Source organism: Danio aesculapii, chromosome 6 (genome assembly GCF_903798145.1).
Source record: "Danio aesculapii chromosome 6, fDanAes4.1, whole genome shotgun sequence".
Taxonomy (NCBI): Eukaryota; Metazoa; Chordata; class Actinopteri; order Cypriniformes; family Danionidae; genus Danio; species Danio aesculapii.
In genome coordinates this window covers 53,596,849-53,610,833 of record NC_079440.1, presented here as the reverse complement: position 1 = coordinate 53,610,833, position 13,985 = coordinate 53,596,849, and the positions used below count along the sequence as shown (strand labels likewise).

The 13,985-nt window shown below is 35.9% G+C and overlaps 1 protein-coding gene across 1 annotated transcript in view; it reads left to right on the top strand.

The window, feature by feature from the left end:
• The window catches only part of ptprt (protein tyrosine phosphatase receptor type T), a 535,469-nt gene that overhangs the window by 451,134 nt on the left and 70,350 nt on the right, over positions 1-13,985 (top strand). Inside the window, exon 22 of the mRNA XM_056460746.1 lies at positions 9,823-9,910. Coding sequence (XP_056316721.1) covers positions 9,823-9,910 — 88 coding nt within the window. The remainder of the gene's footprint in view (positions 1-9,822; positions 9,911-13,985) is intronic.

The window sequence follows — 13,985 nt, the reverse complement described above, 5'->3', positions numbered from 1 at the left end:
TATTGCTGGCAGCCCGTGCCTGTCATAGCCAGTCTGATAGCACCAGAGCTTGTGCCTCCGTGTTTAAAGGGTCATTCATCAAGGCAGACGGTTTTATAAGGCCTTTTTGTTATCGCCCCTCACTTCTAACCTGATTTGCCTCACAAGTTCCTCTCAGGCTCCTGCAAATGAAGTTGGCAGCTTTTTGCATCAGCTCTTCTGTCTCCTTGCCGCCGAAAATAAGTCATTTTTCCTAATATGCAGCGAAGGAGGAGAAAGTCAATACATTTACACTGAGTTGAATGGAGTGTTTGCTTACTGGCTTGTGACTGGCTGATATGAGCCAGAGCACATTAGGGCCAAATACTGCATTTCCCATAATGCATATTTTATTGTGAATTCAGAGCTTTTTTTTTTTTACTACAAATGAGATTTTAATGTTACTTTTTAATGTAACTTTGCCTATAGGCCTGTCAAATAGATTGTGAGCTAATTAATGAATTCCAATTACATGCAAGGTACAGTAATGGTCATAAAATGTTTCAAATTTGAACTTCACTGTTCGACAGTAGGCAGTTTGACTAATTTAATTTAAATGCACATTTTGATGTAATGTTTATATATCCTTTAAATTAATATCTTAAAGTAATATTTCTAATTAATTGAACATAGAGTTCTACTAATTCCAGGTCATTTTAACAGTTGTCCATTAATATGATCATTTATCAATATATCATTTAGTTCTGATATGGTTTAAAGAAGCTGTATGTACGTTTTTGACTCTTCTAAAGCATAAAAATACCATAATAGATTTGCAGATATTTAAGAAACATGCTAAGTGAATGGTCTTGTTTATCTGAAAAACAATGCTGAAGTCAGATATTCTGCTTTGAAAATGTGCGTTACGTGCCGGAACGTCTGTCTTTTTTTTTAGGTCCCTTTAAGCCACCCAATGGCAGTTTAGCAGATAATATTTTAGCACTCTCGGCTGCCTTGTTGGAAACTGCTTATTTCATTCATTCAGTCAGGACGGGTGTACAAAATGCGACCTTCAGTTGACAATAGCAGACTCCGAAATGAGATGCAGATTCAGAGTTCCACATGAGGTGTTTATTAAATAGCAAATAATATAAATACTACGAATGTAAACATTAGGTGAGCAGGTAACATTATAACCCCATCTCCCAACAACACGCTATACGGGATGAGACTTGCAGTGATAAGCAATTTGTTTTTTTTGGTATTATATTGTTGTGTTTTATTCAGAACACGGTTTAAATCAGCCTTCAATCAGCCTTTGGGTTTGACAGTCAGGCACACTTCTGTTGGTGTTGTCAATCTGGCAACCTGCGCTTGCATATGTTTTGAACCAGGTGTGCAATACCTAGTTCAACCACTGGGTGTCAAACTTACATACTGCACCTTTAAGATTAATGTTTTAATTGCATGCACAGTTGTATGATAGCATTTGATTTGATTTGGATTATTTTTAACATAACCTACAGTAATAAACCCAATCCAATGCATGTTTATCCCTCATACAATAATGCAGTGATGAAATACTAATAAACATGTTTTAAATGCACACCAGGTTTATATCATATGTTTGAACTAACATAATCTTGCTAACATAATCTAGCCATTTAAATGCTTATACAGTTTTACTTTAATACGTTTTTTAATTAACATAATTATGCTGCTTATAAACTTAGAATAAATATATACATTTTTAATTATTATTATTACTATTACAGGACTCAAAATTTACTTTTTTGCTCGGTAGCACGAGTGCTCCCAACTTAAAAAATGTCGGAGCACCAGAAAAAATTTAGAAGCACCACCAAAAATTAATGAGCACCACCAAAAATTATATATTAATGGAATTATTGTATTTGAATACAACATCAATCAGGACTAACAAATACCAGAAACAACTACCTAACTAATTCTCTAATTACTTATTGATATTTGCGCAATAATTCCAAAATGAATGTCTAATAATTATAAAATAACAATGATGACAGTGATGACAATATTACTAACAATGTAATACATTTCTCATTCAGCCCATTAAACAGCTGAACCACTCCAAGTCTTTCAGCACTCTCTCCGAAAACAATTGATTGATCTCGGCTGGCGGATCAACATTCGCCACATGATTGCTCTCATTGGTACCATTAATTTGTAACTTTAGGTGGGTGAGCAAAGCTGTGTACTTTCCATTGCGTCTTCCTCAAACTTCAGTGTTTGCATTTTCTGCCATCACAAAAGCTCTCTGTCATCTGACAGTGGAAAGCATGGAGCGATTGACAGCTAATATGAACCAATATATTGGCAGGGAAGACTGATTTAGCATATTTTTAGAAAAAAAATCAATACAGTTAGCACTACAACCATTATATGCAGTCACACAAATGCTCCCAAATATATTATGAGGTAGCATAGATTAAATTTTGGAGGCATATGCGACCAAAATGATCGCAATTTTGAGCCCTGTTTTAGTAGTAGTAGTAGTAGTAAATGAATGCTATTAAATAGATGCAAATAAATAAGCCCAGATTTTTTTTAATTGCTAAATTTTTCATGAAGTGGTGGGCTATTTGAGACATTTGATTTGGAGGCTGTACAGATGAGATGAGACGTGATGGACATGAAGTGAACGATGCAGATCTGATCATGTTGGTAAAAGCCGACGACAGCCACCTGTGTGTGCATGTCAGCACAATCGCATCATTAATCTCAGCCTGACAGATGTGTGATCCTGCATCTGTGCTCGTGTTGGAGACAGAAGAAACAGCGTGGAGTTAATGATTCATAGCAGCATGGAGAAGGTTACAGAGGCCTCATAAAGTAGTTGGATGGCAGTTTGCGTAATGCCAGTACATGGTCTTCATTGTCCATGAAAAATGTCTACTTTGATCCTCAAACATGGTAGTTGTATCGGAGGCCTGGGAGAGTTTGGATTTGGGTTGTTGAAAAGATAATATAACTTGTGCTGAAAAAATGTTATTCAATAGAAGGAGGATTTGAGCTTGGATTTGGAACAAAAGATGTCTGCTGTTTGTTCAATCTACTTATTGAAAATGAGCTGAAACAACATAATTTTTAAGGCTTTTTGGGACAACTTAATTGTTTTATGTTCAGTCTAGGTAAACTATAAAGGTATTGTGTGTAACCCAGTATTTTACAGTGCATACTGTAATAAACTGCCGGATTCCACACATTTTCTTCTGGTTGTCTCAACACAAATTGAATAAGTTACCTTAATGTTTTTACAGATTTAAGTGGATTAAACATAAAACAATTAAGTTGTCCCAAACAATTAAATTGTTCCAAAAAAGCTTTAAGAATTGGCTTAAAGGTTAAGGTTATGGTAGTGCAGGCGCATAGCCAGGGTTGGTTCCGGTGGGTCGGTAAACCCACCCCTCACTGACAAGTGTCCAAAGTTTGTGCATGCATACATGAGTTAGTTTGTCCTATTTTGACTGCTATGCCATAATAAATAGTGAAAATAACCCATCAAGAAAAGGCTTTAAGACCAAGCGGAATCCTCTGTTGGCTGTTGCTTTGGTGTGATATCAGCTAATCAGTTTTGGCCAATGCTAACACATATTTTCATATTACAATCTAACATAAGAGTGCTCATCTTTCGATACTGTGTTGTTTTTAAATACATTTTACAAGTAACTTTTATTCTAAGTCTTGGACCTTATTCTTGAAACAAAAAATTAAAAAGGTGTAAAGCACCAAAAGCGGCCCATATTCAAATTGATTACTATTGATACTATTTTGGCTATTGTTGTTATCCATGAATTATCAAATTAGTTTGTTATTTTCCTAATAAATAACAATATACTACAGTTTTTAATTTAAAACTTGAACAGATTCCTATTGTTTCTGATGATACTGTATATGATCTAAAATAAGTATTTTTCACATTTCTTTATTCTAAATATTTAGGAAATATTTATGAAATTACGTTGAATAAAACTAGACTAAAACTAAAATGAGTCAGAAGACTAAAAAACCACTAAAACTAAAATGCAATTTTAGTCAAAACGCTAAGACTAAAATTAAATAAAAATTTGTTTTCAAAATGAACACTGCTCCAAATCAAATCTCTTTAATAGCACCACACAACAGAAGATTCCAGTGAGGACATTTTTGGAGAAAGTACAGAACAAATGAAGAATGAGTTTAGCTGACTGCCAGAAGACATAAGTTTAAGGCCTTTTGTGTAGCGATTCTCTCTGGATGTCTCAAAATGTATCATTAAGAAGGCCCTCAAACAGTTTTAGCATCACATCGTGTCAGGCAGACAGAGTTTGGCTTTAACGGATGCAGTTACCCTGACTGTACTGCCATTATAATGAGCACACGGGCAGAGTTGCCAGATCCCAGTATCCCTGAGCAGGAACGTGAGTGATTTGTGGGAACGGTTGCCAGATAATATTTAATTCACTCATGAAAGAGAGGTTCAGCAAAAAAATGAGGCTTTGTAAGGTTCAGATTTTCACAGGTGCCAGATCATGTTTAATGCACGGGAAGGAACAGTATTGCAGAAATGATACGCTCGCTGGGTTCAGGTTTCCATGCTTTGCTAGTTCCAGAAGGGTTGCGTCACCTATAGCTGAAAACTGACTATGAAACAAATATATTGCTTTCTAGAAGTTGTATATATTGTGTTATCCATCTAGCATTAATGTTCATTATGTGATATTTAAAACAATGTGTGTGTGTGCATTTGAATGTGTGTGTGTGTGTGTGTCTCGGGCACTCTAGCTCTATGTACACTCCGCCGGACATTTACCTGGATTACAACCCTATCACGCTTTGTACCATTCAAGCTGTTAGCAATCTGGACTCTCAAGGGGGTCGCACACCGGATGTGCCGATCAGCGCCACGACACGTTGACAGTTGGACAGATGATGGAAGCACCGGACGCGCACATTCGCATGTATTTAAAATGACTATTCAGATGGCAATCTGTGGCGAAGCAGAAATATGAACACAGAAATATGAAGTCGTAGATGGGCACCACAGACAGCCGCTGATTTGTGGCGCCGGTGTGCGTACCATGATAGAAATCTGTTTAGAATTCTAAAATGCATGGCACTGCTTGGTGCGGCACAGCACATCCGGTGTGCGACCCCCTTTACACATAGCTGTAGGTCATATTTGCTAGTTACAGATACTATTTAAGCATAAACACAAACATCATGGAGGAAACTAAAAATTACTAACACAGAAGCATAAGAGAACAGGATATATATATATATATATATATATATATATATATATATACACACACAGTTGAAGTCAGAATTATTAGCCCCCCCTTTGGATATTTTTTTCTATTTTAAATATTTTCCAAATGATGTTTTATAGAGCAAGAAAATTTTCACAGTATGTCTGATAATATTTTTTCTTCTGGAGAAAGTCTTATTTATTTTATTTCGGCTAAAATAAAAGCATTTTTAATCCAATTTTTAATCCATTTTAAGGTCAAAATTATTAGTTCCTTTGAGCTATATTTTTTCGATAGCCTACAGGACAAACCATCGTTATAAAAAAACTTGCCTAATTACCCTAATCTGCCTAGTTAACCTAATTAACCTAGTTGAGCCTTTAAATGTCACTTTAAGCTGTATAGAAGTGTCTTGAAAAATGTCTAGTGAAATATTATTTACTGTCATCATGGCAAAGATAAAATAAATCAGTTATTAGAAATGAACTCAATAATAGTTATTGAAACTAGTATGTTTAGAAATGTGTTAAAAAATTTGCTCTTCATTAAACAGAAATTGGAAAAAAAATAATAAACAGGGGGGCTTATAATTCAGGGGGGCTAATAATTCTGACTTCAACTGTTTATATATATATATATATATATATATATATATATATATATATATATATATATATATATATATATATATATATATATATATATATATATATAAAGTGATGAGATGAAGACAATCAAACTAGAACTAATACAATAACATGGGGAAACGAGAGCGAGAGAGAGGAGAAAAATATGGTTTATTTATGAATATTAGTTTTTGGTAATAACTGATATTTATGAAATTTAATTTATATTAATTTATAATAAATTCAGATTCTTATGTTATCATTCTATCTGTTTATCTTACATTTAAATGAAATACACATTAGTTATACATTTTATAAACAAAATGATAACCTATTTAGAAATGGCTTTTTCTTATTTTTTGTATTTTTCTTTCTTTTTTCTTTCTGTCTTACTTACTTTTTTCTTCCTTGCTTTTTTTTTTCTTTCTTCCTTTCTGAATATCAGGATATTGCTATCCTATTTTTCTAACAGATATCGTTGTCACTGTTTAAATGAGATGAAACCATGTCCAGATGAAATAGCCTGTCATTCTCTGATGGCTGGCAGGCATCATGATGAATTTCCAATTAGTTAAGCCCACTTAATTATACAAACTTGTAATGAATTTATAATAAGTTCTTTGATTGACAGTGTATGAGCTCATGCCAATAACAATATTAGTCTTAAAAACCTTCGAGTGATTTTTTTCTCAGGAATTTTGATCATGAATTAATCACTTAATCACCAAAAAGAAAGGGTAAGGCAAAAAAGACATCTCTGAGAACGAACTATTATCTTCCTGTCGATTCTCTGTTGTTGTTCTTTCAGAGACGTCTTTTAAAGATAAACCTTCAGCACACCTCACCATCAGCCCACCAATTCGTCTTTAAAATGTGCTTGTTTTGAATCACTTTGTCCATGAAGTCTTTCTATAATGCAGACACTTGGCAGAGGAGCGGCGTTTCTCCTGATCTGTCACAGTAAATGGCTTGTCTTGTGTGTGCCGGACGGGATGAAGATTGCACTGCAGCTTTAAGTGGCCACCATTCAGCACTCTTGTCTGACATTTCAGAGTCTTGTCTTTGCCCCAAGGCTAAAGGATGAGTCTACAATTACCAGACTCATGCACACACAAGGGTCTTTCAGTGGACTCAAGGGAAAAAGAGACACCTAACCTGAGCTGTTATTTTAGAAAGGCATCTCAAAGGCCCTGTTTTCACCTGGTATTAAGATGCACTTTCGTTAGGTCCGATCCCAAAAGGATGACGCTAAATATAGTTGTAAATGTTTTGAGCTTATCCTTTTAGACCCCGTCTAGAGGTAGACAAAAACAAATTCAATCAGCTTGCCTTTATCGCATAAACACTCATGTGGTCAAATGTATTAAACAGCCACTAAAGACACACATGCTAAAAGAAGGTGTGATTGTTATGCAACAGGTTATGAAGAAGCACACTTGAACAGGTAACAAAACACACAGATTATGATTGAAATTGCTGGTAATGTCTACATTCTTTTTCACTCACTTGTTTTCTGCAGCATATTAAGCCACTTTAACATCGGTTTGTTTATTCAAATGTAGTGCTCTTGATTTTGAGCGTGACAATATAAACTCCCATTAACACTACAAGCAGCAAACAGACACACAACCGTTTATTTCAATGGAGACTTCCAGCAACCTCTACAGTTACCATTGGTGACAAATGTAGCCAAGTCTAGCGAGAATCTTTCAACTTTATGCAAATGAAGGGTGACTTCTGCAAGCAACAGCCAATAGGAGCATCAGTAGAGCATCATGTGATCCAGCTTCTGCAGCAATCGGTTGTATCTTCGGGCACATACCAACATTTGCAGTAGATAATACACTTTTTTTTAGTTCATCTTTGTAATTAAGCATTTTATGTCATATATTTGTATTTATATCCATTATACGCTCACATACCACTTTATTAGGTACACCTTACTAGTATCGGGTTGGATTCCCTTTTGCCTTTAGAACTGCCTTAATTCTTCGTGGCATAGAATCAACAAGGTACTGGAAATATTACTCAGAGATTTTGGTATATATTGACATGGAAGCATCATGCAGTTGCTGGATATTTGTCGGCTGCACATCCATGATACGAATCTCCCATTCCACCACATCCCAAAGGTGCTCTATTGGATTGAGTTGTGGAGGCCATTTGAGTACACTCATTGTCATGTTCAAGACACTATTCTGAGATGATTCGCGCTTTTTGACATGGTGTGTTATCCTGCTGGAAGTAGCCATCAGAAGATGGGTACACTGTGGATATAAAGGGATGGACATGGTCAGCAACAATACTCAGGTAGGCTGTGGCATTGACACGATGCTCAATTAGTATTAATGGGCCCAAAGTGTGCCAAAAAAATATCCCCCACACCATTACATCACTACCACCAGCCTGAACCATTGATGCAAGGCAGGATGGATCCATGCTTTCATGTTATTGATGCCAAATTCTGACCCGACCATCCGAATGTCGCAGCAGAAATGGAGACTCATCAGACCAGGCAATGTTTTTCCAATCTTCTATCGTCCAATTTTAGTGAGCCTGTGCATATTGTAGCCTCAGTTTCCTGTTCTCAGGAATTGACAAGATTGGCACCCGGTGGGCCTTCTGCTGCTGTAGCCCATCTGCCTCAAGGTTGGATGTGTTGTGCATTTAGAGATGCTCTTCTGCATACGTCTGTTGTAACATTGAGCAACTGTTACCTTTCTGTCAGCTTAAACCAGTCTGGCCATTCTCCTCTGACCTCTGGCATCAACAAGGCATTTGCGTCAATGAGCAGTTGGACAGGTGTACCTAATAAATGTCTAAAGGTGGCCAGTGAGTGTATATAATATATCCATTTATATTTAGTGTTTTGCCTCCACAATGTTAATTTTTAGTGGCAAAAAATCTCATTTGCTGTTTGTGAATATCATCGTAAATATTACCTACACAACCTCAAGGTGGGAACGCCCACTAGGGACTTCAGTCACTGCCCATCATGACTATGTGTATATATATATATATACATGTATATATATATATATATATATATATATATATATATATATATATATATATATATATATATATATATATGTGTATATATATATGTGTATATATATATATATATATATATATATATATATATATATATATATATATATATATATATATATATATATATATATATATATATAAACATGTATGTACTTAAAATGGATTCCAATTCTCCTGTGAACCTGAATAGAAAGCTTTACAAAATAGGATATTTACTGCAACCTACATGTTATTTTTTTAATAATAAATCTCACTTTTAATTAATGATTTAATGACTCAATGATTTTTGCAAGATTTTCTTATCGTTGTTTTATTGACATTTTTAACAGTTGCTTGTCACTACTTATTGGCTTAACAGTGTAACATCTGTAGACTTTCATTTGAAGCAACAAATGAAACATATGAAAGTCTTGATCTATTAAAAAAACAATTGTGTATATTTATTTCTTTGTTTATTCAGATGGCAAAATTTGTTTGTATCGTCAGCAGTACTCTTTCAGTTTTTAAAGACATACCTTAGTCAAAATGATTTAGTTACTAAGTTTACAGTACGTTAATACCTCTGCAATATTATAGTACAATATTATAGACTGAAAGATCCACTGTAAATGCTGCTTTCCGAATGTAAACATGTAAATACCTTAATTAAACTATAACCGTTGTGTATAATTTTCGCCGCATTTTGTGACAGAATAGTCTATACACATACGGCTTTCTGACTCTACCTACTGAGTGCATCTAAGTCACTTTCCTGACTTTTTTCAAACTAGAGGTGTAAAAACACCCTTCTGAGGCAGGGGGTTTCGTGGCCCTTAAGATATTAGGTTTATTTGTGTGCACTTATGTGCGTGTGTCATCTGTATTTGATGAACCTGTTTTACATATTCTTGAACATATTCTTGATGTGATTTCAGGGTCTGGCTGAGGGACAAACTGCCCCATGGGAAACTGCCAAGAAAGAGGAAAACCGCAACAAAAACCGCTACGGCAACATCATCGCTTGTGAGTACTGAAACAAAAAGGATCCTTCATAGCATTTCAATGGGAAATTATCAAATGTCACATTTTAAAAATCAATGGGTCAATTCATCAACCACGCTAAAGGCTTTAAATTCTATGAGAAACCTGTATTCTGTATTTAATGTCAAACTGAAAATAGCATTATGCTTATAATGTAGAGCACTCTCAGAAATAAAGAGGGCTGTCACTGAGCTAGTACATTTTCAGGTTCATAAAGGTACATTTTAGGTACATATGGGGGACTAATATGTACCTTTGACATACCATTATAATAGAAATTTACATAGAAATATGTACCTTTTGAAAAGTTACTGCCCTAGTGACAGCCTTGTACCTTTGTTTTTGGGAGTGTATGAAAGTACAATACAATGCCGTTGGTATTGTTGTGGTACTTTTAATACATCAGTCAAACCTTTTTTTTTTACATTCTGAAATTAAATGCCTATTTAAATTTTTCAAATCAAATATAATTTTTGTTCTATTGCTAGTCTTGTAACAGATATATGAAAAAATGAAACGGCATAAGTGCAAAATTTTATCAAATTGTGAATAAAAATACAATCAATTGTGAGTTAAGTTTAAAAAATTGCCCTTTTTCCCCAGATGTTTACAGTATAACTATCAAACGAGAGGTTTATTTCTCATATTTCTGTTGAAAAAAGTTTGAATTGTGAGTAAAACAGTCAGAATTCCAGTTCTGAATTCCAGTTCTTTTACTATATTCATATGGCATTGCATTACCATACAGTAGACAGTTGGTAGGCCTATATATAGCAGCACCAAGGTTTTTCAAAGTGTCAAAACATTACAGGATTGTCATGATTTTTTTATTTATTTTTTTTTGTTATCGTGGCCACATTCAGTGATATCTGGTTATTGACATTACAGTATGTTTCTTCCACAACATTCAGTTGTCACTGTCACATAGCTTTTAAAATGAGATGAAACAGTGGACAAATGAAATAGCCTGTCATTCACTGATGGCCAGCGGTTATTATGATGAATTTGCTATTAGTTAAACCCATTTAATGATACACGTTGCTAATGAAAACTGTCCATCAGGCTTTTCATCAGCACAAAGGATTATTTTGGTAGGAAAATAGCAAAGAGAGAGAGCGGTGGAGGTAAAAATAATAGCTTTATTTTAGCATCAGGTGTTGAGAATGTTGGTTTGCTTAAAATGACTTGAGTAGTAAATTAGTAAAAAAAAAATAAACAGTTTAGCTGAACACGGTTTGGTAGTTAAATAATTGCTTAAAGTGGACCTATTATGCAAAAATCTATTTTATAATGGGTTTAGTCACAGTTGTGTGACAACAATGTGTGAATATGACCAGCTACTAGTGGTACAAATAAGTTAATTCTATTTTTTATGATTATATTACATAAAAACAGTCTGCAGAAACACTTTGATTGACATCCTCCTTTTGTACGTGTCATCAGAGGGGGTAAGCCCCACCCATTAGCGACCCATTTTTTTTTAAATCTGCCTCTATGCTGACACAAAGGTATATGTAGCTCCGCCTTCTTTTGAAAAGATCACAATCTCATTTGAATTTAAAGCAACAGTCACCAAAATGGCACAATTAGGATCAAAGCCTAAAAGAGGCCTTTTCAGAGAGTTATAAAACATTATCTATGTGTTATTTTGAGCTGAAACTTCACATACACACCCTAGGGACATCAGAGACTTATTTTAATTTGTATGTTGTAAAAAGGGGCATAATTGGTTCCCTTTAAAGAATCGTAAATGTGGTTATGTCAGCTAGAAAATCATTTAAAACTATTAACTAAGTAGCAACTATTTTTACTCCAAAATTGCTGGAGAACTGCACAATAATTGCGAAGAAGTATCAGACTGACTTAAACTTGAAATTTAATTTAAAAGATATACACCTTATTACGTACACCTGTCCAACTGCTTGATTTAAGTGACTTTGAACGTGGCATGGTTGTTGGTGCCAGACGGGCTGGTCTGAGTATTTCAGAAACTGTTGATCTATTGGGATTTTCTCGCACAACCATCTCTAGGGTTTACAGAGAACGGTCTAAAAAAGAGAAAATATTGTGAGAAATGCAACAGTAACTCAATGTTACAACCGAGATATGCAGAAAAGCATCTCTGAATGCACAACACATCCAACCTTGAGGCAGATGGGCTACAGCAGCAGAAGACCACACCAGGTGCCAATCCTGTCAATTCCTAAGAACAAGAAACTGAGGCTACAATATGCACATGCTCACTAAAATTGGATGATAGAAGATTGGAAAAACATTGCCTGGTCTAATGAGTCTCGATTTCTGCTGCGACATTTGGATGGTAGTGTCAGAACTTGGCATCAAAAACATGAAAGCGTGGATCCATCCTGCCTTGCATCAACAGTTCAGGCTGGTGGTAGTGATGTAATATTGTGGGGAATATTTTCAGAGAACGGTCTGAAAAAGAGAAAATGTCCAGTGAGCGGCAGTTCTGTGGGCGCAAATGCCTCTGATTGATGTCAGAGGTCAGGGGAGAATGGCCACCTGGTTCCAGCTGATAGAAAAGCAGCAGTAACTCAAATAACCCCTCGTGCAACCGAGGTGTGCAGAAGAGCATATCTGAATGCACAACATGTTGAACCTTGAGGCGGATGGGCTACAGCAGCAGATGACCACACCGGGTGCCACTCCTGTCAACTAAGGCAGTTCTGAAGGCAAAAGTGAGTCCCGGTCCTAGTAAGTGTACCTAATAAATTGGCCCGTGAGTGTATATACAATATATTTTCCATCTCACTATTATAATATAAGAGCTTTATATCTTTAACCGTTGGTTAGATTTAAAATAAAAATGCTCTGCATCTGGACTCGGAAAGTAATCCAGCCAAAAGAGGAAGTCGTTTTGTGAAGCATTTGATTATGCGAATGCATGTTTAACTACCCTAAATTGGAGCCAAACTCTAACAAACTGAGCCAAGAAAAAAAAATTAACCCACGAACAAAATTGGCCGCGCATTCCTTGATTAACTTTGACAATTTACAGGAGACGAGGAAAGCCGTTTCAATTAGAGACATCTGTCCGGTCTCGCTCATCCCTTCAGTGTTTCAGCAGGCAGTGTCAGCCATTCAAGCCCATATGGTCATCTATAATTCACGAGACTCTACACCCAAAATAAACTGTTATTGGCAAACATTTACATATCAGAGAAGGAGAAGAGAGGGGTGGGAGATCGGAAGACGGCTCCTATTTACTCCTGCCTGCCTTCAAAAAAATAATTTCTCCTTCTCTGTGTACACTGAAATTCTTGTATTTTTTCCAAATGATTCCTCATTAGTATATTTTGTCATTTATGGTGGGGAGAGCGAGCATACTATAATTTGGCGCAGGCCGTTCGACAGATGCATGCTGTTGAGCCCGTCGCGAGCTCTGTTTGGACTGAGATTGCAGTAAATGCTTTGGCAGCAGGTTAGAAAGGAACGGATGAGTTAAAGCATACCTAAAGCTCTGATCCCAAAAGCACAGGACAATGACATCACGCAGAACAACAGCAAGAGCTTGCTAATGGAATGTTAAAATAGCTCTTAAAATAACTCTGCGCTTCCTTGGAACTGAAGTATTTTTACAGGAATTTGATTAATTTAATGATGAATTCCGAAAAAGTAATAACCATTCAGGGGGAGATGGACTTCAGATCTTTAAAAGGAGAAGAAAATAAAAACGTAAGCGTAGTTAAAGCATCACCGGAATGTTCCTGATATTCCAACATTGCTATTTCAGTGTTGTGCATATACGCTTAAGCCTCATACAGGTTATAAGGCAACAGGAACTCAAATAACCACTCGTTACAACCGAGGTATGCAGAAGAGCATCTCTGAATGCACAACACGTCCTACCTTGATGCGAATGGGCTACAGCAGCAGATATCACACCGGGTGCCATACCTGTCAACTAAGAACAGGAAACTGAGGCTACAATTTGCAAGGGCTCACCAACATTGGACAATAGAAGAATGAAAAAACATTGCCTGGGCAGATGAGTCTCAATTTCTGCTGTGACTTTCAGATGATTGGGTCAGAATTT